The 24,561-nt window shown below is 36.9% G+C and overlaps 1 protein-coding gene across 10 annotated transcripts in view; it reads left to right on the top strand.

Moving 5' to 3' along the window:
• LOC136826278 (cellular tumor antigen p53-like) overlaps nt 1–24,561 on the top strand; it is an 83,184-nt gene that overhangs the window by 41,776 nt on the left and 16,847 nt on the right. For all 10 annotated transcript variants that reach the window (XM_067083464.1, XM_067083463.1, XM_067083467.1 and 7 more), the window contains 5 exons: nt 1,113–1,308; nt 1,693–1,906; nt 3,893–4,019; nt 4,374–4,463; nt 4,724–4,818. In XM_067083464.1, coding sequence (XP_066939565.1) covers nt 1,113–1,308; nt 1,693–1,906; nt 3,893–4,019; nt 4,374–4,463; nt 4,724–4,818 — 722 coding nt within the window. The remainder of the gene's footprint in view (nt 1–1,112; nt 1,309–1,692; nt 1,907–3,892; nt 4,020–4,373; nt 4,464–4,723; nt 4,819–24,561) is intronic.

Below are 24,561 nucleotides of genomic sequence, written 5' to 3'. Positions count from 1 at the left end.
AATCTGTCAAATCATGTCATCTCTTAGATGAGCTAGTTCTGGGAGGCAGTAAGGCAGTTCTTTCCTAAACAAGAACAGCCTTCAAGTTTAACAGATAGTCCTTAATCAGTTGTCCCTGGAGGAAAATATTCCTCTGAGGTGGATTTATCTGCTCTCACTTTATTAGTTTTGTAAAACAGCAATAGTCACCTGCATCCAGTTGTCAGACACACACACACACACACTGTTCTTTTCAGGTTGGATGACAGGAACCTCCTATTATTAGTTTTTGGCAAACAACTCAAGAGAGCTTCTTATCTTTGACGTTTAGTAGATGGTAGCTATTAAGTCCTCCATCCACCTTTAAAAATAAGGTGTTGGACTGCTGGCAACAGAGCAATATGATCTCTTGGTTTACTTGACAATATTGTTACATTCAGTTTTCAAGTGCAAGGTAGTCCAGCCTCTGTCTACTCTTGACATTACATATGCCAGGATATACAGGTTGTTACTGGAGTAGATCCTTCCTCTCTGTTCAGAAATGTGACTGGGAAGCTGACCTCTCAAGTTGGGAAGAACAGCACTACTTACGTTATCCATACTTTGGGAAGCTGACCTCTCAAGTTGGGAAGAACAGCACTACTTAGGTTATCCATACTTTACCTCCCACCTTTGGAGTGTCTTATAAAAACAGAAGTTTGTATCTTCTTAAGAGTAAATCACAAAATCACGGTAATGTGCATTTTTCCCAGCTATACAAAAACGGAAGTCTTGTATCATGATCTCTACCCCTAACAAACCTTGCAATATTCCCTGTTGCTAAGAGCGTGTGACACCAATAGTTAGTTAGTGGAGTGGGTGGGTCTCCCCACACTCTAACACACCTGCCACTAATTGGCCACCATGTAACCATGCTTCAGCAACTGGACCAGCTTCTGCTGAGATATATCTATATAAAGACAAAAGGCTTGTTTATCTATGCATAATTCAAATTATCATAAATTTTACTTTATATCTTTATGAAGCCAAGTGCACTTTGAATGAATTTTGTTTGGAATTTGCTGTGGTTTTGATTAAATAATGCACATGTCTGTCGTTCCAAGTTCTGATATAATTATTCCTGATTGTTTCAGATGAGCAGTGTTACCAATAAACTGTACACAAACATCAACAAAGCTGTTCCTTTTGAAATACAACTGAGGAAGAAGGTCCCAAGTGACAAATCATTTTATATTCGAGCTGTTGCTGTGTTCTCCAGTGCCCAGTTTCTGCGTACAAATGTAACTCGCTGTCCAAACCATGCCTCCACTGCTGATATGACCAACCATGGTACGTTTTAAAAGTTATATGTCGTATATTTGAAAAGACAAATCAGTACCTTGTGTTTGACATTTTATATGCTTTACAAGCCAAATATAGTTGACTGCTAGTTTTGACTGGATTATATAATTAGAAGGCTTGAATCAGAGTTTCATATGTACACAAGATTATCATTTTGTTAATCATGATTCTAACCTGACTATTCAGCTTCAGATAAAGATCTAAAGGTCTGACCATATGTATCTTTGAAAAAGAACTACAGTACTGTATAACCATTCTTGCTTGTATATGTTGATGGCCAGAATTTGCATTGTCTCTGGTGGTAGACGAATATTCAGTACATGTAATTGGATTTTTTCTTAGTGAAGGTAAATGGAATGATTGTCTCTACAGGTTTTCCATACCCAACTCATGTTGTTAGAGCTGATCATCCTGAGGCAAAGTATGAAGAGAGTCTCACTGGTCGCTTGTCTGTCGTTGTTCCACTGGACAAACTTGTTGATGGGTCCGATTACACTCCGATTCTATTGCGTTTTATGTGCCTTGGTTCCTGCGTTGGAGGTATTAATCGCCGGCCCATTGCCATAATTCTAACTCTTGAAAATGCGTAAGTTTAGAGAATTGAGTTGCATTTTAATCATGAGTATTGTGTGAGATTAAAAAGATGATATCTTAAAACTGAAACAGTGATTAACAACAAAATTATTATCTTTATGTATTTATATATTATCAATCTCCTGTGACCACAGTAATCTTGTAAGAAGTTCAAACTAGTTTATGAAATTTTTAAGAAAGCCCCTGTACAAACATTCTCAGAGGAAATGTAAATTTTTTCTTTTTTAAAAACACGAGCTTGTTTTTTAATAATGGTTTGGTTATCAGTGTGTAGAAAGACGTCAAAGGTTATATTTTGGGTTTTCTCTACAGGATTTAGACATAATGAATTATTTGTCTTTACTCTTCTGCTTTCTCCGTAGTCATTAATGCTTTTTCATTGGTGGATGTTCCTATATTAGTTTGTTAGCAGTCGTCTGAATACCACAAGTCCCAGCTACTTCCTCTTATGTAATTCAGTCTTCACAGTGCACTCCAGCTGTAAATCTCTATCATGTGTAATTAAACCTCATCTGATTCTCCCCCCCATTACTTACCATGACTATCTTGCAGGGAAGCACAGTTCTTATACATATGCCAGAAATTTTGTTTATCTGTTAGGTATTGTATTCCTATTTAAAAGTAGTTTAGTAAACTTATTTGTAGCTTTATCAGGCTGTTGTTACTGTAATATTTTTTTATATTGATCTCAGAAATGTTGTCACACACACAGAAATTGCCAGTGTCTGTAGTCTCTTGCTATATCATATCATAACAATCTTCCTCTTCCACTTTGAAACTATGAGCTGCTTTTATGTAGTTGAACCTTGAAAATCTCATTGCCCTGGAATTTTGCCATCCCGGGACATCTCTCTTCCATTTGATGCCTAAGATTTGAGGCATTTAACTCCATGTTTGTACAATAGCCATTCTGTGACATATCTCTTCTATTTGATGTCTAAGATTTCGAACATTCAACTCCATGTTTGTACAGTAGCCAATCTGTGACATATCTCTTCCATTTGATCCCTAAGATTTCAGGCATTCAACTCCATGTTTGTACAGTAGCCAATCTGTGACATATCTCTTCCATTTGATGCCTAAGGTTTCAGACATTCAACTCCATGTTTGTACAGTAGCCATTCTGTGACATATCTCTTCCTTTTAATGCCTAAGATTTCAGGCATTCAACTCCATGTTTGTACAGCAGCCAATCTGTGACAAATTTCTTCCATTTGATGCCAAGATTTCAGACATTCAACTCCATGTTTGTACAGCAGCAGCCACATATCTTTTTCCAAACTGGATTTTGTCAGTTTTCATTCTTTCTACTACCATATCTGCAATTTGCTTCCACATGGCTACTTCTCAATATGGATTTTCTCAAATTGCTTTCATTTAGGTTTAACTTTTATTGTCTAGTTCTGTATAGATCGCTTATCATGTCGCCTTTGATGGATGTTCATTCTCTTCATTCTGTAAATTCTCTTCAGAACTTTAATGCCTCTTTTATTCCATTGTCTTTTTTTTCTTACTAGCTTTCATTCTTCCTTTTGAGTTCATACATACTTCCCTGTCATGATTTTTTCACTTTATCCTACATTAGTTACTCCAAATGTGTTCTTAAATCCCTTTGTTTAGTTAAGATTCTTATTTAAATGAGATATGAAATTATATCTTATGGCTTGAAGATGCATGTATGTATATTACATGCGCTTAACTTTTGTTTACAAGCATATTAAGCCAAAAACATTGTGTAAAACTTACGTCCGAAGTGAATTATAATTTTTAAGGACTTATGTGCTGCCTGGCATTTGAACCATGGCCAAGTAGAGAAACGGTATACAGGGACCTTGACCACCCAACTGCTAAAGTTTCCCTTGGGCTTAAGTTATTCCCAAGTTATAGTGAATTTGATATTGAACAATATTTTGGGCTTAAGATCTGAGTATATTTATATATTTTGTACATAAATTAAAATCACCTCATTTTGTTACAGATCGGGTCAAGTTTTTGGACGCAAAGTCATTGATGTCAGAGTATGTGCATGCCCAACTCGAGATATTCGCACTGATGAGCTAGCCCTTTTAAACAAGGGTGGGAAACGAAGGGGATCTTCCCACCAGGTGAGATTGTATGTTTATTGTATAGTAAAGAATATGGTTTCTTGTATGGTGTAGTCTTGACCCGAGACTGTGTTCTTGAATAAGAACTCTAAATTTGATGCTGACCAGTAGTTAGTGAAGGTAGGTAGTAGATATAGTGGTAGCAGATATAGTGGTAGCAAGACTGAAACCAGTAGGAATACCTTGAGAATGGTAGAAATTCTAGCAAAGAATCATGGGCAGAAGTCTTGGAGAGAACTTGTGATGTCTAACCTTTTGAAGTAAAAATATGATATAACCCCCTTGTTTGATATTGATGATGATACACAGCAGCGCATTAAAGATGTAGTGAATGATCAACTCCTTCCATTTCAGGAGAAGACATTGCCACCACCTCGAAAGAAGCCAAAGGTAGAGCCAAAAGTTGAACCCCAAGATGATGATAATAAGATTTTTACTATTGTCGTAAGTACCAAGGAGAGGCTGTTTTTTAACTGGATATATTCAACTTGATTTTTCTATATTCAAAGATCATAAAACAATTCTAGCTTTATTTAGAAAAGAATTTTATTTTGTTAATAGTAAATTTTTGAATTTTTTGTTGCAAGGAAATGCACATAATAAGAAAAGATTTGTATTCCAGCAAGTATAAAATAAGTCATTCCATAAGATGCTGTAACTTTATCACTAAGGAGAGCAATATTTAGATGTGTTCCCTCTAATAGGTACGAGGACGCAAGTTATACGAGTTCCTGACACTTGTGAAGGAGTCATACTTGAAAACCCACCCTGAGTGTTCTGATAGATACCATGATCCCAGGTATGGATGAATGAAAAGTTTCATATTTAGAATACTCTCTCTCTCTCTCTCTCTCTCTCTCTCTCTCTCTCTCTCTCTCTCTCTCTCTCTCTCTCTCTCTCTCTCTCTCTCTCTCTCTCTCTCTCTCTCTCTCTCTCTCTCTCTCTCTCTCTCTCTCTCTCTTGTCTGTAAGCCAATTTCTGAGTTACTTGCCAGTTCATAATAATTACAGGAAAATGTATGCATGAGGTTATGCACACTCAGGAAGCATAATAGGATTTTTTTTTTTTTTTTTTTTTTTTTTTTTTTAGTCAATAAATGTGGATGAGTATGAGTGTACTTTAATAAAGTACCCTGAGAATGGATGAATGAATTCAGATAACATGGATTGTAAACCACAATTTATTGTTAAATTTGGAATGTTGAAGAACATTAAACAAATTTTTGCCTTCAAAACTGTCTTGCCACTTATTTCTGCAAGGCTTACTCACTGATGTGTATTCTGAGGAAAGAGGTACACCCTTCTTTGGAACTAGTACCTTGCAAAAACTTGTAAATTTCGTAAATTTTTAGCCTTATGGTTTGATCAGTGCTTGGTAAGACAGACTGAATATTAGAATTCTTTCATAATTGGTGAAGGCTGGAGAAGTGCCATTGTTGGTAATGTTGAAATACAAATGGGCTCAAGACAGGAAGGTTTTTAATGTCACCTACAGCAACTATCTTGATAATCACAGATCACCCAATCCTCTACAGATGTGGCAGTGATGGCACACTTAAGCCAAACCTTTAACACCATTACTTGCCAGGTCTGTGAAAGAATATGTGCCTTTTTGTCAGGGCCACTGGCTATCGAAAATAGAATTTTCTTATATCAAAACCAATTTTTTGGTATTTTAGCTGCTACTTATCCTCAAAACAGTGTATGAAAGAAATTCACAGATGACAAAATGGCTCAGCTCTTCAGGAAAGAATTGCAACTGCCTAGATGAAGCAGTCCCATGGTTAAATCCATTTGAGGGATCACCTTCTGTTCAAGGTGTGCCTGAGGAATTTTCAGTGAAAAAAGAGGGATATAGGACTTGTATGTGTATTAACCTTATGATAGTGAGGTGACTCCTCAACCATGTTTGAATGGAATGCAGAAAAACATGTCTGTCCCTGCAGTTTTTGAGTACCTTGGCATCAGAGGTATGTGGGGTACACATCCCCTCTTCTGGTTGGATTTTTTTGTGAGGAATAACAGTGAACAGAGAGATAAAGTCGTGTTCACCATAAGACAGTGAAGTAACTTCTCCAACCATGTCTGCATGGAATGCAGGATAACTGCTGCATCTTGGCAGTGTTACAGAAGTACTATGGCATTAAAGGGACTGTGCTTTCTGCTAGGAGACCTTTTCATCATACCACCTACTGACACACACAGTGCCATTGGACCTTTCCAGTCTCATAAGGAACACTGTTGCTGTTGACTACCCCATAAACTAGGAAACTTTTTCAAATTATGACCACCCCATAAACTCAGAAACGTCTTTGAATGATGTTTTTGAAGAAAACCAGTGAGGTTCCCACTCTAAATATCATGGGGATCTGCTTTTTGATTAGGAGTACTATGGTTATTCTCAACCCTGACAGTGAGAGCCATTAAGAGCACTATGTTAGTGGTAGAGTGTAAGAACAGAGGATCATTAGGACTTTGGCTTTGACATCAAGGTAAACCTAAAGTGACGGGACCAGTCAGTATGATTTATTTGTATTACCAAGTTCATGTAAAAGAATAGGGAAATTCCTTCTCAGGGAGTCATGTTCTTGGCTAGGAATGACAGGCCAGGAACAACAGCATGTGACTGTTAAGCTTGTGGGTGATTAGGCGTTGTCCCTTCTAAGAGAGTTGAGTGCACTGATCTGGGATCCTGATGCAAAGATGGTCAAGATAAGCAGCTTTAGAAACATATGGTTTGTGGTTGCATTTGGTCCCCTGAATTGAGGAGACAGTAGGAGTTACAAGACCTTATTCAAAACTAGTTAATAGAAGCCAGTCTTTGCAGTGCAAAGGACCAGGAGAGTGAAGATTACGTATACTATTTTTCTCTCTCCCCATTCCACCGATCTATTTTTAGAAGTCTACTCAACCTCATTTTTAAGAACATCTTCATTCTGTCTCTTTCTCTTTGTTCTGAAATGCTCTATGTCTCTGTATTTTAGAATGGTGCATTTACAGTTCATAGACGGTACAGGTAAAGTTAGATCAATTTAAAATTATCTACTGTACAAGTAAAGAGATAAAGAGAAACAGTAATACATAGGTTGCAATAACTAAGAGAGAGAGAGAAGTGTTGTCCTTACTTAAGAGAGTGAAATTATTTATGAATTATTACGGACACACAGAGTGAGAGAGAGAGAGGGAGAGAATGAGAATTACATAAGGATCCTTTGACCCACTAATTGGCAACACTCCCTCAATCCTTTGATGTGCTAATTGGCAACACTTCTTCCTGTCATATTAAATTGACATGTTTGGCAGCTTTGCCTTTGAGCTTCTCTTCAATGAGTTAACAAAAAAAGAGGGAAAGATATTTGTTTGTTTAAAATACAAATTTTGTAATTACAGTCATATTTTATTTAATATTAATATTTGAAAATTAGTACTTATTATTAGGTAAATCATTTATTTTTCTTACAAAACAAAGAAACATACACATGCACCATAAAAATTATCTCATCTCGGTAAAAGAGAGAGAGAGAGAGAGAATTATTTTTTATTAATGTTATTTAATTTACACATAAAAGCATGAAAACCTATAAATTACATAAAAAATTAAACAAACAATTTAGCAGGGTTTCTCGAGGATTCACAAATGTTTGCATTCCTGTGAAAAACTTGTGTATGACAATTAGTTAGATTCCAATGAAAAGTTCGTGTGTCTGTGAATTCATGCAACTTGAATCACGCAAGGTTGGGGGTATTCTGTACAGTAAACCCCCGTATTCGCGGTCTCACGATTCGCAGACTCACGTATTCACAGATTTCTCTGTGGAATGTATCTACCCATTATTCGCGGAAAATTCGCCCATTCGCATTATTTTTCACTGAAATATTCACTAATTACTGTATTTTCATCGTATTTTCGTAACAAAATGCACTTTTTGTGATAAAACTATTAAAATACTTAGGTAATGCTCGAGTTACGATAATTACCTTAAGATATTCAAATTTCGCGCCGGCGCAGGCAGCAGCATAATCAGGCAGTGAGAGACACCAAATTACAATAGACAACTTTTCCTCCATCTCTTTATCCCATCTAGTTAAAAAAGTAAAAGAGAAGGATAAAAATATTGTTAGTAATGTTATATTCTTGCGTAAATGTGTTCGACCATAAACAACTGACTGAGGAAGTGTTGTTTTGCATATAACCGAATCGGATAACCAACAGCCGTTTTGCTTGTATTTCAACCATCGTACGGTAATGAACAATTACCGTAGCTTATAGCACAAATGATGTTAAGTAGAATAGGACTGGTATATTTTTACATTATACCCTTATTCGGTATGGATAAAAGATTGTTAGAGAAATATACTGCTAAATTTAAGCTGCAAGTTGCGGCTGAAGCTGAGGAAATACTCAAGCTGCTAATGACTACAGTAAACCCCCCATATTCGCGTTCTCGCAATTTGCGGACTCACGTATTCACGGTTTTCTCTGGAATGTGTCTACCCATTATTCGCGGAAAATTTGCCCATTTGTGGTATATTTCACTGAGAAATATTCACTAATTACTGTATTTTCATATCATTTTCATGAATAAATGCACTTTTGGTGATGAAACTATTAAAACACTCAGGTATAGGCAGTTCTAAGTGTTTTTAGAGGGGTTTTAAATATTCGCGGATTTTAGCTATTCGCTGAGGTTGCGGTACTCATCCCCTGCAAATACCAGGGGTTTACTGTACAGGCAGTCCCCTGTTTACGACGGGGTTCCGTTTTTACGCCACTTCATAAACCAAAAAATTGTTGAAAATCGTCAATCCTAAGAAAACCTTACTTTCAATGCTTTGGGTGTATTGAAAACAGTGTAAACTGCATTTTGAGTTTTTCATCAAAAAGGCCTCCAAATTTTGATTCTGCCATTTTAGAGCCATATTTCTTCCGTCAGATCGGCGTACGACGCATCATAACCCCCAAACGTGCCTCATAAACCGGAAAATAATTTGTGATGAATATATTTGAAAAGCGTCGTAACCTCGGAACGTCGTAAGCCAGACCCGTCGTAAACCGGGGACTGCCTGTATACTGTAAATTATCATGCATCGGCAACATGTATGAAACTCGATCATAATAAAAATTGGAGAGAAAGCATTTTAATCAAAACTACTGGGCATGAAAGAACACATTACTGTTAATTTCACATCGAGACGTATTTTAGTCATAGCTCAACTTGAAAACACTTTGTATAACAAAAAATAACCTCCCCATGTAAATAAAGTATCTAGAGATTCATTTACGCTAATGAGAACCAAGAAAAGCACTCTGAACTAAATTAAATACGGCAAAATAAACACCGCATAAACTATTTCCAAACCAAAACATTGATCGCTAAGACCACAGTTTATAATACAAAACAATACATTATAAGAATATATACAATATTATTGAATACAGTGAATTAAGGCATAACATTTTAAAAGATGCATATTCGTTATGTTGACGTTTGTATAATACGATATGTGAATATAGAGTACAGTATAATGTAGGCTATGCTACCGTGTGTGTATGCAATACGCCATAGTATAGGCTAAGCTAACTCTTGTTATTCAATTTCTCTTTGCATTGAATTGTCATGTCACTATGTATGAACCTCCAGAATTAGCTCATATTAATAATTACTATACCGTGTATGTATAGAGTTTACTTTATAGTGTAGGCTAGGCTACCATATATGTATACATGGTACCGAATACCCAGTGTAAGCTAGGCTGTGTTCGAGATAAGGTTTGGTATTTCTTACGTTTTTTCCAACAAACGGTGGTTTTTTAGAACCTAACCCCATCGTAAGTAGGATAATACCTGTATAACCATTTTTAGTTTGTTTTGTGTGTGTTTGAACTATCAAAACAGGCAGTTCTAAGTGTTTTTAGAAGGGTTCTAAGTATTCACAGCGGTGTGTACGCATCCCCCGAAAAAGGGGGTTTACTGTATTTTAAAATATCATGCAGCCATAGTCAGCAGCTAACAATCAGGCAGTAAGAGAGACCAAGTTACAATAGACCAACTTCTTTTCACCCACCTCTTTATCCCATCTTCCAGTTAAAAAAGTAAAAGAGAATGATAAAAGTGTTGTTAGTAATGGTATACTCTTGCATAAATGCGTACAGCCATAAACAGCCAAATGAGAAACAGCTGTTTTGCTAATAACCAATTTGCTGATAACAATCATCAGTTAACGACAACTGTTTTGTTTGTGCTTGTATTTCAACCATACAGTCAACCCTTGTTGAGACAGACTAATAAGGGGGCCAGGTGTCCATCTTAGCCGATAGTCCAGTTTAACCAGCGATATCGATACATATATACCAATAAATACGTGTAAATGTACTGGATTTCATTATTTTTATAAAGAGTATGAATAATAAACCATTGTAGAAATGGTTGAATTAAAGCTCATGGTAAAAGATGAAAAATGAAGAATAAAACATGATAAAAAGATAGAATTCAGCCGCGTATGTAGATGCCTAGGCCGAGACATGAACGCATAATTGTCAGGTAAAAAGAAGTGGAGTCTAAAATGAAAAGTAAGATAAAGAAATTTAGATCGCAGTACACAATCCTTTATCCGTAATCCCTGGGGCTAGATGTGTTTTGGTTTTTGGAAATTTTTGGATTTCGGAACTGTGGGTCAGGACCATAATCAAAGATCACTATTGCAGCAAAAACATTTTTTCCCTTTGTTCATTTTTTCTTTTTAGTTTAGTTATTTGTTCATTATAGTTTATTATTATTTATATTAATATACTGTTGGATGAAAGTGAGATAATTAAGATCATCATTAATAAAATATTGGGACAATTTTAAGACCATAAGTTCACTAACACATTTTGTTTTCAAAAAAACATTCTGTAAAACACAAAAATATACATGATTAGAATAACTGTAATTCAACATGTGAATTTTAACGATAAGTAAGACAATAAAATACATTTCATCATACCGGTCTTGCAGAGGGTTGTTTTTTATTGTTACTAACGTCGTCATCAGTTTGCAGTCGTAAATCGGAGGACAGTCCGGGAATAGGATTTGCAAGTGATGACACATCACCATGTCCGACTGTTGTGGGATTTTCCATTCCACTATATTAAAGTTAAAGTTATTGTTGAATTCTTGGTTTCACGAAGAAATAATTATATAAAGCAAAATATTGAGTAGTTTTTGCCATCAGCATTCAAATAATCACAATCATGGCAACGTTCAAACTTAGTGCTGTCACGACATATGTCTATAAATAGAACAGAAGTAGAGGGCTGTCATTGGCCAGCAGATCTCCATGGCAACCAGCCAGCCTTTCAGGTTTTAGCTGTATTCTGTCTGAAAAGGAATAGAAAGAACGTTTTGCTCAGAGAAGCTGACGATGACATAAATGTTTGTATTTTGAATACAGTACGTAGTTTTTAAAAGTGTCTATATTTTAGTGGTTACATGGAGAATGGAATGAATTCTTTGAGTGCAAAATTGTTGGGTTGTTTTTTGCTTCAGAAGATATTTACTAACGCATCATCCATATCTCTCTCTTTCTCTCTCTCTCTCTCAGAAACACAAGTATTGTTCAGTAACTCTGCTTTTGTCTTCGTAAAGTTTACCTTTGTCATGTCTTTTCTTTCCTAAAAAACATACAAAGCATCATTCTGTAGCTACCAGTCAGGCAGCAGACAGTTGAAACTGTTAATGCTCAGTGATTGGCTCCAGTGCTTCCTACCCTTCCAGACAATAGCGTTTCTAAGTGGTGGTACGTAATGTGCGCAAGCTTAATTGTTTACTCGTTGAAAGCATTTCAGGTTAGCACATTATAAATACAGAACAGTATATATAAAATAGAAGTATAATGAAAAGGTTTTTATTTGCCTTTGGTAAATAAAAAGGAAAACAATATGCAATGAGCAGAGGAACAGTAACTACCTTAAATCGTGGAGGAACATTACGTATTTTAAATCAGCTGACCCTCTTCACTGTCCATCTTATCCGATATCCAGAATAACGAGGGTCGATTGTAGTTATGTTACAAATGACTTAAAGTAGAATAGGACTGGTATATTTTTACATTATACCCTTATTCACTATGGAGAAAAGATCGGCAATGAAATAGACTGTGAGAAACCAATGTTCAAGCTGCTAATGACTATAAATTATCATGCATCGCCAACGTGGATGAAACGTGACCGTAAATAAAGTTGGAGAGAAAAGTTTTTCAATAAAAACTACTGAGCATGAAAGAACACACATTACTACTGTTTTCACACCAGTAAAAAATAAATACATAAAGCTCGTATTATGGTGAAATCAAGTGAAAGTAGCGAACAGAATCTTGATTTTTTTTTTTACACTACAAACAGGGCCCAACGGTCGACATCGCCTGTTAACAAAAAAAAAAAAAAAAAAAAAGCTAAATTAATTTCACGAGACGTATTGAAGTTATGTTTCGACTTGAAAACACTTCTTATAACAAATAATAACCTTGTCCCATATAAATAAAATATCTAGAGATCTTAACATAATCATTTATGCTAACTAGAATCAAAGGAAATTGCTCCTTAATTTTCATGCAATTATGAGCATTTGGGGCAAAGGAAAAGTGTGGAGAGCCAGAGAAGTACAGGCCTGTCAACATGCTTTGTGCTCCTGAGATTAAAATGAAGCCATGGTATCATGCTAAGGAAAACAAAACTAACGTGATTTCAGTGGGCCATCCTTTGATAGGAAAAAATGTCGTAAGTGGTGTGCCTCAGGATCCACTGCTTGGTTCCTTTGCATTTTTATGTATATATATGACTTTGTTCTAAAACTGATTGGCCGTGTCTGGAAGGTTCCTCTAGCTTTGTAATTCCAATAACTCAATAATGTTAGTTATTATATGAAAAATTTATCATAAGTATAGTAACACATTAGGCTATTGGAACTAGCAGTTGTATAAATCTTACGAGTGATACTAGTTATGGTCCAGGTTTGTTTTCTATTTTCTTGTTAACTCTAGAATTTGGCTGGGATTTTTGAGGTGATTTTGCCATGTAGCATAATTTCTCATGACTTGAGTGTGCTGAATGACATTTATGTATCATTTACACATCTTTATTTATTTAAACATACTGTGATTCCTTATATTTAGCAAAGATTTCTTCATATGGGAATACAACCTTTGCTGTGATTCCTTATATTTAACAAAGAATTTGTTCATATGGGAATACAACCTTTGCTTTTCATAAATGGAGTAATCTAGTACACCATGCGTGTCAGCTGTCTGCTTCCTAAAATCAAACTGTTATCTTATGTAGGCATGTGACCTATGTCAACCTGCTTCAGCCATTGTGTTTCTAGCAACAATTGCGGTTACAAGTGTGCTGGCTTTTTCTTCCTTCAAATTTAAGCACTCAGATTCGGTGTTGCTGTGTAGTTATTCATCAAAGGAGATGTAGGGAGTGGCCGGGGGAAGGGACGCTTCATTTACTGATAGATTCGGGTACCTATTAAATTGTAAGAATGGAACTTGGTCATTAAGAGAACTGTGTGTTTATGAACAGGTGAAAATATGCTTACAGCAATAATGAAACAGGGCAGTATACATATGGAACAAAATAAAAAAAAAAAGTTGGTAGGTAACTAGCATTGGTAAATGTACTGAATTTTGAAAACTTTTTATTTTGTTTCAATGTTTTCCGCCATACTAACATACAGATTTTATTAATATAAATTGCCCAGTGCATGTTGACAAATAATAAACACTCAGGTACAGGTACTCATCAAATGCACTAGTTAATGTACACATATAGATGTTGACAAACATCAAGCTGCTGTCAGAGCTCGGTCTTATGATCAGATTGGAGAGGGGTAAGGATGGGGGAGGTTTGTTAAGGCTAGACATAAACTAAGGAATGCTTGACTGAGTGAAACTGCACTATCTCATCTTGTTTCTGCAAAAAAAAAAAAAAACCACATGTTTTGACATTTTTATTTTGTAAAAATGAAAGAAAAAGCAATTTTGAGCAGAAAATTATCTATAAATATATGCATTTAAGGCTTTGTTTGCCAGTGAGGGGAATTTTAAAGTAGCTGTTTATCATGAGCACTTTTCTCAGGCAAGTAAGATGGTGTATGGGATGTCTGAGTAGTTGGGTATAGAGGGGGGGATGGAGTTATTAGGCCAATGTGAATAAAATATCTCCCATTCAAATGTATTCATTAGGTACAGAACAAAAGATATTAGATACTGAACAAAAGAAAAAAAACAAATGCTTCTTTGAAACCCCCTCCCTCTCCATCAGTGGTACTGTATTCATTGGATACCAATAGAAAAAAAAAAAAACTAATTGAATGTCCCTCCATCAAAGGTAGGCTTATTCATTAGACGCCTATGAGAGATTTAGAATATATTACTAAAAATCTTTCCTTCTATCAGTAGTATTCATCAGACACCAATCATAGTCGTAGGTCTATTCATGATTCCTGATTCAACAATTCTGTGAAAAGGCAGCAGGAGAGAGCATGCTAGACTTACGATCACAAGTAAATGTTGACAAGTGACATTTACACCACTTACTTGATACATTAAGCGTTACAGTACCGCTCTAAACAAATCATTAAAATTAGATTACATATTGTACTTGCAAGAAAAAGAATATGTAAAACACAAGCAATCCCCTTGTCTCATTCACATCATCCTCCCCCGCCATCCCAGGCTATTCCCAACCTTCCATTAACAACCTCCCTTGCCCGAGAATGGTGTCAATGATGAACGGTAATTTTAAAATTCCCTCGGTGGCAAACAAAGCCCTAAAAGCTGCATAACTTATAGAACGTTTTCTGCTCAGGATTACTTTTTCTTTCATTTCCCAAAATATTTGCATAATTCTTGTTTTAGATAGATAGATAGATAAGAGCAAGTGTACAAGGCAACTATATAATTAATAAAAAAGAAACAGTAACAATAACAAATTTTACTGAGCTGGACAATAAATATTGAAAGTTTTTGAGTAAAATAACAAATAAAAATTACCATACATACTCTTGAATTCATCATGCATCTTGTGTACTAACCTCTTTTGCTCCATCTCTTTATCCCATTTTCTAGTTAAATAAGTTAAAAAGGCAAAAGTGAGTGATAACAGTAGTGTTAGTAGCGTTATAATACTCGTTGCACTAACGCCTACAGCGATAATTGAAGGGGAAACAGTTTTGTTAAGAACAACCGAATCAGATAACAATAGCTGGTTTGCTTGCATTTCAACCATCGCATAATAGTGAACAGTTACTGTAGTTATGTTACAAATGACATTCAATAGAATAGGACTGATATATTTTTACATTATACCCTTATTCACAATGGAGAAAAGATTGGCAAGGAAATATATGCTTACTAATAAATTTAAGCTTCAAGTTGTAGTTGAAGCTGAGAAAACAATGTTCAAGCTGCTAATACCTATAAATTATCGTGCATGAGCAATATGGATGAAATTCCCATAAACTTTGATATGACATCAAACTCAAACGTAAGTAAAATTGGAGAAAAGTTTTTGAGTCAAAACTACAGGGCATAAAGAACACATTTCACCTTAGTATTCATGCCGTTAAAAGATAAATGTGTTAAGCTCGCAAATATATGATGAGATCAAGTGAAAATAAGAAAGGGGATCAGTTAATATTCGTATGCAATAACCCCTCAGCTGATGATCGTTATGTTTGTATTTTGTAATACAAATGTAATATGAGGTACAATAATACAAGAGTAATATGAGATACATACAATATTATTGGATACAGTGAAGTAAAGCATACTAAATTTAAGCTGCAAGTTGTAGCTGAAGCTGAGAAAACAAAGTTCAAGCTACTAATGACTATAAATTGTAGTCCATCTGCAACTTGGATGAAAATCCCTTAAACTGCAACATGCCATCAAACTCAGCCATAAATAAAATGGGAGAAAAGTATTTTAATCAAAACTAAAGGACATGAAAGCACACATTTTACTGTTGTTTTCACGCCAATAAAAGATAAATATGTAAAGCTCATAAATATGTGATGAAATCAAGGTAAAAAAAGCAAAGGGAATCTGTTGATATTTTTACACATTCACCCCTCAGCTGATTTCAAACCAAAACATTGATCGTTATGTTTGTATTTTATAATACAAGAGTAATCTAAGATACATACAATATTATTGGATACTATTCGATACAGTGAAGTAAAGCATAACTTTTCAAAACAGCCATGGAAAAGAAGCATATTCTTTATGGTTGTACTTTATAATATGATATACTAATATGTGAATATTACGTACGCTAATTTTATTTCTCGAGTCGCATGATAAACGAGTATATACTGTAATGAAAATTAAATTACACTAGGCTTAGGCTATTTTATAATGGCTGTACTCATTTTGAAAGTGGAATGAAGATTCTAAGTCACTCTACAGTAGTGGCAGGCGGAAGGACAAATTCCTAAGTGGTAGAGGCAGGTGAAGGGCAGCGATTTATTCAATCACTGCCCTCAGAGTACCTGAAACATTTCAGGGAGAGCCTCACATCAATCTTCTTGTTCGGCGTTATCATTGATGAGGTGGACATGGATGGCTGGGGGGGTAGAGGAAGGGATAACAGCAGGACTTGGCACCAGCATCTTGGGCCTAAAAAAGGTGTCGATCTTCGTCTGCTTTCTTCCAGAGCCCTTCTGACATAGATCAAACACAACGTCTTTTAGCTGAAGAGGGGGGTTAGTTGAGACTGGAGACTTCCTCCTCCTCATTGTCTCCTTCTGCAGCAGCACCTCCTTCATGCATTACCTGCTCAGCTATCTCTTCCTCTGTAAATGTCTTGTAACCTGGATCAGCTGTCAATTCCTCCATCCACTCTTCAGCATCTTCGACCTGTAACCCCTCTTCACCTGCTGCTCAAAGTTGGTCAAGGATGACATCATCCTCAAATCCCTGGAAATCGACGATGGAATTTTCATTCTTCAGTTGCTTATTTCAGCCATTTTGCAGAGTAGATACTTTTACAGTATCCCACAACTTCACCCAGTTGTGGAATGCCAAGTGAAGATTGAAAGTCTTCATATTGGCGAGAGTCCGTTGGACTCTTGTTTCTTCACCACCCTCTGTCACACAGAGCACCTCCTTCAGGAAGAGGCCAGTATAGAGCCTCTTTGCTGCCACACTTATTCCTTGCTCCATTGGTTGAATCAAAGAAGACATATTCTGAGGAAGAAAAGTGGATTAAAGAAGTCGTATTTGGAGGAAGAAAAAGACAACGAACCTGGTCATCTTTACTGATAAATTCTTTTATGTCAGGATGAGCTGGTGCAATATCAAGGATCAGCAGGGCACGAACACGGTCCCGGGAAATCTTATGGGTGTTCATTTGGTATTTTATGACTTCAGGAATGAAATAATTGAAGAACCAATGCTTAAAAATATGCATGGTGAACCATGCATTTTTCAAAAAATCATACAGAACGGGCAGGTCATCCATGTTAATGTTTCAGAAGCACTGTGGCCATTTTGCCTTGCCAACACACAGAGGCTCGAGTTGGTGCATCCCATCAGCATTTGCATATTAAAGGATGGAAAATCTGTCTTTGCTTATTATGTGGCCTTTTGCCCTCTTTTCTTCTTGCATAGCATATGTACGATCAGGCATCTTCAGGAAATAAAGGCCAGTGTCGTCGGCGTAGTACACTGTACGCTGCTGCATGTACCATCTCAATACTATTTCTTCAAGTTTGTTGTTTTCCGATACCCTCGTAGATTTTCGAGGAACACCAGCTTTGTTCCCTCCATGTGCAACATCATAGCCATTATTCTTAAATGCTGCCAGTTTGCCCTTAGCTTTCATAATGTCAGACATTGTCTGTGCACTGATACCATAGAGTTCAGCCACACTTTTTTGTTACCAACCTCTTTTTACCTTAGCAGTAGCATCCAGCTTTTCCTGAATGCTTAAATGTTTCCTTTTCTACTTTTGCAATAGCATCTAGCTTTTCGTGGATGCATAAACGTTTCCTTGTATGCTTTTCTTGGGTAGGATCCAGTGCACAAATCACTATGAATCACAAAAAAAGCTAACAAAACACCATGTGCTGCACGCAAAGGGTTGAGATAAAGAGAGCGCAAGTCAGATGCATTAACACAAGGGATGCTGGCAAGCAAGTGACCCATTGAGAGCATGGGTGATACGCTTTCTCCCTCACTCAAACTTCCAGCATTCCTTTTTTGGCGTGTAATTTGAAAAAACAGTTTGGCACTCAATCTGGAGGCGAAAACCCTCAAATTGATAATTCCACTTTTTACTGTATTTTCATATTTTCGTGACTAAATGCGTTTTTTATGATAAATCTATTAAAATTCTAGGGTATAAGCATTTTCAGAGGGTTATTTGGTGTTTAAACTATCAAAATAGGCAGTTACAAGTGTTTTTAGAGGGATGTCAAGTATTCGCGGAGTTTAGCTGATTGGGGGGGTTGTGGTAGCATCCTATGTTAAAAAAGGGGCGACTGTACTTTTTTTCAACTATTATGCCTAAACACATGCAAAATTATTGTATAACATTAAAAAACATTTTATATAAAAAAAAGCAAAATTTGTGTTTTTTCCTCTTGGGTAGTGCACACGTGTATGATAGGTATATATGGGCTATCCCATAACCTACCTGTGTTTACCCACAGCCTTCCATGGTTTCATCACTGATAATGTATTTTTATGTAGCTACTATCTTCATCAGTTGTTACTGTACTGTATTATATTTGGTTTGTTGTAGGTATAATTTGACAAATTTTGCCATTTTTATTCATTGTTGTGTTACTTTACCTTGAATTACACCAAGTATTACAGCATTAATATTCTCTGGAGACTGGGCTCTTTTTATTTATGTTAATTTTAAGAACATTATATTTTAATAATTATCGTGAATCATCTGTTTTATCATCGTCAGTGGTTTCTCATTTTGCCTTATCACAAAAAAAACAGGTTTTGACATAGGGAAAACCTGTTTTTGGTAGTTGCATGTTTCATCCATAAGGAGTTACCTTCCATGGTCTACCAGAGCTCCATGGTGACCAAACTAATATCAAGAATTCTCTTTTAGTTGGGCTTTTTGGCCAGGTATTGTGTCGTAACGGTTAACATTATAACATGTGATGAGTATATAATGGACTCGAAGATAGGAGGGCACTTTCCCTTATGTTCAGCGAAGCTGAACCCAGTTTTTCCAACGTCAAAAGAACCTGCAAGAAAGAGAAGTGACTATTGTGCATGCGCCTCTGCCCTCTTGTTTACAACCAGGCCGTTAAATACCAAGGAGCCGGTACTCTCTGTTAGTCAATGCAGGATGATCTCTTGCCCAAAGCCCATGCCTTTTCGTCTAAATTGATAAGTAAAATATAATCCCCCTTTTTTTCTCTCTCTCTCTAATTCCCCCTTTTTTTTTATTTATTTATTTATTTAGTTAACTACTTAATTTTTTTATGTACTCTTTCCCCCATTCTTTTCCCAGCCCGAGAAGAACCCTAAAAGAGTTCAGAGGTCTGGTTAAACAAATCATTTCAGAGGTCTGGTTAAACAAATCATTTCAGAGGTCTGGTTAAACAAATCATTTATAACTAAATTATGCCTTTTCGTCAAAGAAATGGGAGGGTTTTGAGGACCCAACAGCGACTACCAGAAATAGATTTTTCCTATTTCAAAACCTGTTTTCTGATAGCTTAGTCGCTTGTTTCATCCTCAAGGAGCTTTACAGAGAAATTGACAGGTGACGAAAAAGGCTTAAGCTCTCACTTTTTAATCCCAACACCCCAAAGGAAGAATCATTTCTGGTCCAAGGTCAAGCCACAGATTTCAAGGAACAGGAAACTATACACGAACTTACTTTGTAGGATGTAGTTCTACAGTGGCTTCCCTAAGCATGCTGGGTTTGCAGTACTGTCACCCTTCTCCCGGTGATAGTTAGCATACTCACTGTCAATAAGACCCCTGGTTTTCTGCCGTAGCACCTAGGGGTTAAGACTAACCATGCCACCTACTGATACACAGTGTAGCAGAATTTGTTCAAGCACATGGCACGAATTTAACTGATGATCACCTTGTATATTCGGAGGCTTCTTTGAAAGAGACGTTTCTTTAAAAGGCCAACGACGTACTTACTTTCCTATTATGTGACGTAGGAAAGGAGTGTGGATTTGCCTTTTTAATGAGAAGCACTATAATCATTCTCAGCCCTCATAGGGAGAGTGGTTAGTTTGTGCTAGGGTGTAGGAAAATCGAACCCTTGGATGTCTGCCATGACTTCTAGGAAACCTTAAGTGCTTGAACCGGGCATAATGTCTTGTCTGCTAAATTGAGTTTTGTTATAAGAATAGATTTCCTTTATAAAGGATCCTCATTCTTGTCCAGGAATGACGGGCCAGGGGACAATAATAATTGGTGGTCAGTTGTTTGCATGATGCATCGTCCCCATCTAGAGAGCCCGATTCACTAACACAAGCTCCTGATGCTAATGCAGTCAAGAAGGTTGCCTTTTGTAGCATGTCCGTTTTGGTTTATTGGGTCCGCTGCATTGAGGGGTTGATAGAAGTCTAAGTGGGGACCAAGTAATTGGAAGCCTTTTGGGAGCAGGCCTTTGTAGAGCAAAAGACTGCAAAAGGAAGTGACAACTTCTGTACTGGAGTCAATCCTGATTCCATAAAGCATGGGTTCCATTAATGCAGCCTTGTGTGTCATGACTGTTGTAACCGCAAGGTAATTGTCTTCAGAAGGGTATACAAGAAAATAAAAAGTGATTCCTATAGAAATCTCAACTGGGCTCTCAGTATGTATATAATCTAACCATATCTTCCATATGGACTGGTATTGTCAGATAGATGATGTCCGTAATATTTGCACTAGGTACCTAGCAATGTTGGGTTAAAAAAGTTAATGCATAAATGACTTTCCCTCCTACTGTCTGGGATAGAACAGTGGCCAATAGTGGAATTGCTCTTTTCATCTGTCGTTGAAGAACCAATGCCTGTTTGGCCAATTTGGGCCTATTAAGTAAGCTGTTCCTTTGAAGGTTGGAAATCTGGGACAATGGAGGAAAAAGGTATCGTCCTCGCCTTGTTCCAGTCTTTAGGAAGGCATCTCTTGCTGTTGCTTAACTTTCCAGGTTTGCAGACACATATTAGGAGTTTGTGATTCTCGTATGTGACGAACAGGTCCACTTCCGGTTATGGAAGCATGCTGGCTATTGTTTGAATAGAATGGTTGTCCAACATCCACTCCGTTGAGGCTGTCATTTTTCTCACCCTTTAAGGTGAATTGCAGATATGTGCCACTTCCTTGCTTGCACCATCCGAAGGATGGCTAGCATAATCAAATTGGGAGGAGGTGAATGTGATAGCAACCTCTTGATGTAGGATATTGTAGTTATGTTGTCTCTCTCTTCTGGAGCATTGGTTTTTTTTGAGACAAAAAGACAGTCATCAACTCCAGGAAATTGATATAAGAATTCCTCCCAGTGTCCCCCCCAATTTGTCAACAAGGAATCTGTGTGTATTGTCACTCATACAGACGGAGGAGTCAGGGTGACCTGTTTCGCCAGCGATTCCTTGCAGATCCAAGGCTGAAGTATCTCCCCAACTTTTTTACTCTTTTGATGAGGTTGGTCTCGCATCGTTTTTTCTTGCATGCAATAGCCAGAATTTGCTCACATTTTTGGTTGCAAACTAAGTATTGGATCTATTACTGATGCGAACTGCAGCAGGCCCATCATACGTTCTGACAGCCATCTGGAAATTCTGGGCTGTGCAAGGAACCTTTTGAGGATTTGCCTTGTTCTGTTTTGAGTATGATAGAGAGAGAGAGAACAGGCCGTGAAGAGTATCCCAACACAGTCCCAGCCACTGAAAGTGTCTGCTGGGCGTGAGGTGGGATGTTTTCATATTTATTATAAAACCTTGTGGTTGTAGTCTGTTAACCATTGCTCTTAGGTTTTTCAAGCACTTTTCTGGTGGGTCCCCAGGTCAACCAGTTGTCTAGGTAGGCTATTAGTTGTATTCCTTTTTGTTTGAGTTCTCGAACGAATACCGTTGCTAATTTTGTAAAATATTCTTTAGGCAGTGTTTAGCCCAAAGGGCATGACTTTGAATCTGTACGTATCTTTTCCCTATCCGGAACTTAGGAAGGTGCCGAGAGGAATGGCTATAGGAACGTGCCAGTATACATCTTTCAGATCTATAGAAACTGCCCAAGTCTCTTTTGGAATGATTCAGTGTACTTAGACAACGGTAATTATCCAAAACTTTTGGCAAACTGTGTGCTTGTTCAATGTTGATTCATTGAGGATCACTCTCCTTTTTGGAGGACCCCTCTTTGAGGACACTGAAGAGACATACTTGGTGTCAAATATACACATATTTCTCTATGGGCCCCATTAACAGGGCCTTTCTGCACATATAAATAATACTCTGTCTCCTTCCCCTCCCCCCCATAAAAAACATCCATTGTCCGTGATGTCGTCAAAGCCAACCCCCAACCATACAATTCCTCTTGGTATCTGCCTCCTTCTCTGCATTCGCCTTTGATAGACATTCCAGGTATCGTCTTTGTTTTTCCCCCTATAAGATGGTTTTTGGACCTTGTGAAAAAGGATGTTGTTGCTGTCCCTACCATGCTTACAGCTTAGTATGTACAGTGTTTCTCAGTGACGGATGTTTCCCCTTCATCTGAATTATGTATTGGAAGGTTGTCTTTGGTGGCAATTCTAGCTTGGCGGTAGCGAAAGATTGAGAACAGCTTAGTCCTCAGGGTTAGGACTTTCCCCAGTGTGTGGTGCTGTTATCACACAGAAGCAAGATCCCTAATAAGGCATTGGGTACTTTGGCAAATGCCACAAGCCATTGTATCCCCCTGTGGTTCACACTTTCAGAGGAGAGAGAGGTATGTAGCTGGGCTGACCAGAGGTATAAGAAAAATACTTTCCTTTCCACTCTAGAACCTTCTGTCTTTGTTCCAAAGTCCATCTTGAATCACCTGCACATCTCGTGCTCTTATTAATGTTTTGCATTTTGTACTGCTGAATTTGAATGTTTGTTCTCATATAATGAAATGTTAGTGAAGGCAAGTCCAGGCAAGGAAGAAGCAAATTGAGGGATGACTGTAGTTGTTAATTATGTGAACAAGTCAAAAGAAGATTTGTAAGAAGAATATTTACAGAGAGATGGGAAAAAATAGTTGAAAAATAGTTCTGGTTGATGAAGGGAAGCTATAGAGGTAAATAGAAGTAACTCCTGCTTAGGTAATGAAAGACTTTTGAAATTGATAATTTCCTTTTGGAATTAAGGAATTATGCCCAGGACACTTGAACTTACCATTACTGTAATTTTACAGAGTAGTGGTAATGACTAAAGTAGTATTAGTACCAGTGAAGACCCCAACACTTTTTGAAGTAATGCCAAGTTGCAGTTACTTTAATGTGTCACTGAAGCTAGTTATCACTTGAGATCTAGGTAATTATATATCTGACAAGATCATGCATGAGAAAGGTTTAGGTTTGGGAAGACTTCATTTGTAAATGAGTGGGTCAGTGCTTTAAAATGAGGAAATGTGGTGAACTGGAATATAAACGTGATTAAGAGCAATTAGTTGAGCTGAGAAAGTGTAAGACTTAAGAAGACTTCATTTATAAGTGAGTGGTTCTATGCATGAAAAGGAGGAAATATGATGAGCTGGAACATATGCATAGAATAGTCATCCGAGATGAGAAAGAGTAAGGCTTGCGAAGACTCATCTGTGAGCGAGTGGGACACAGTTTCAGAAAGGAGTGAGTTGGACAAGAACTCGAGTACTTGTGAACAGAAATACAGAAGAGTACATGGCAACTAGTGATGATACTGAAAGGCGAAGGTTGCGTAGGTTTTGTTATTACGTTTTCCATGTGAATACACTGAAGCTGTTCTGTAAGAATGTTTAGTTATATTGTTCCACATAAGGATTTATTGTACATTGAGCAACTTTACTTGAGGCCAGAGTTAATATTAGAAGACTGCTGTCAAAGCACTTAAAAAAAAAAGTATCAGGTATAAGAGTTGTTGTTTGGCCTTCATGTAAACTGACACAGTAATGTTATTGTGAGGAATGTCTTAATCTCTAGTGATAGCACAAACCAATTGTTGCCGCTTCTTTGATGGATTGGAGGATTAGGATATGCCTGTTCAGTTGTTTTTAAGTTTTTTTTTATCCAAGATGTTGAAACAGTACATTCCTCTTAATCCTTAATTTGCTTTGCCAGTAACTAAATTTTTAGTGTTAAAAGTGATTTTAGCTGTAATATTTCTCTTACGGCAGGAATAAATTTTTTGGGGTAATTTTTTTCCCCCATGAATAAAAATATTAGGATCATGTGAAATATGCAGTATACTGTATATGATGAAAGTTGTGTATTTTTAAAATATATCATGTTATATGAGTGTTTTTCCTAATTTTACAACTAATTCAAAATTCTTTCATATTTTATACTTGAAATAGATTCTATATGTT

Source organism: Macrobrachium rosenbergii, chromosome 40 (assembly GCF_040412425.1).
Source record: "Macrobrachium rosenbergii isolate ZJJX-2024 chromosome 40, ASM4041242v1, whole genome shotgun sequence".
NCBI lineage: Eukaryota > Metazoa > Arthropoda > Malacostraca > Decapoda > Palaemonidae > Macrobrachium > Macrobrachium rosenbergii.
This window is presented reverse-complemented; position numbering and strand designations above follow the sequence as displayed.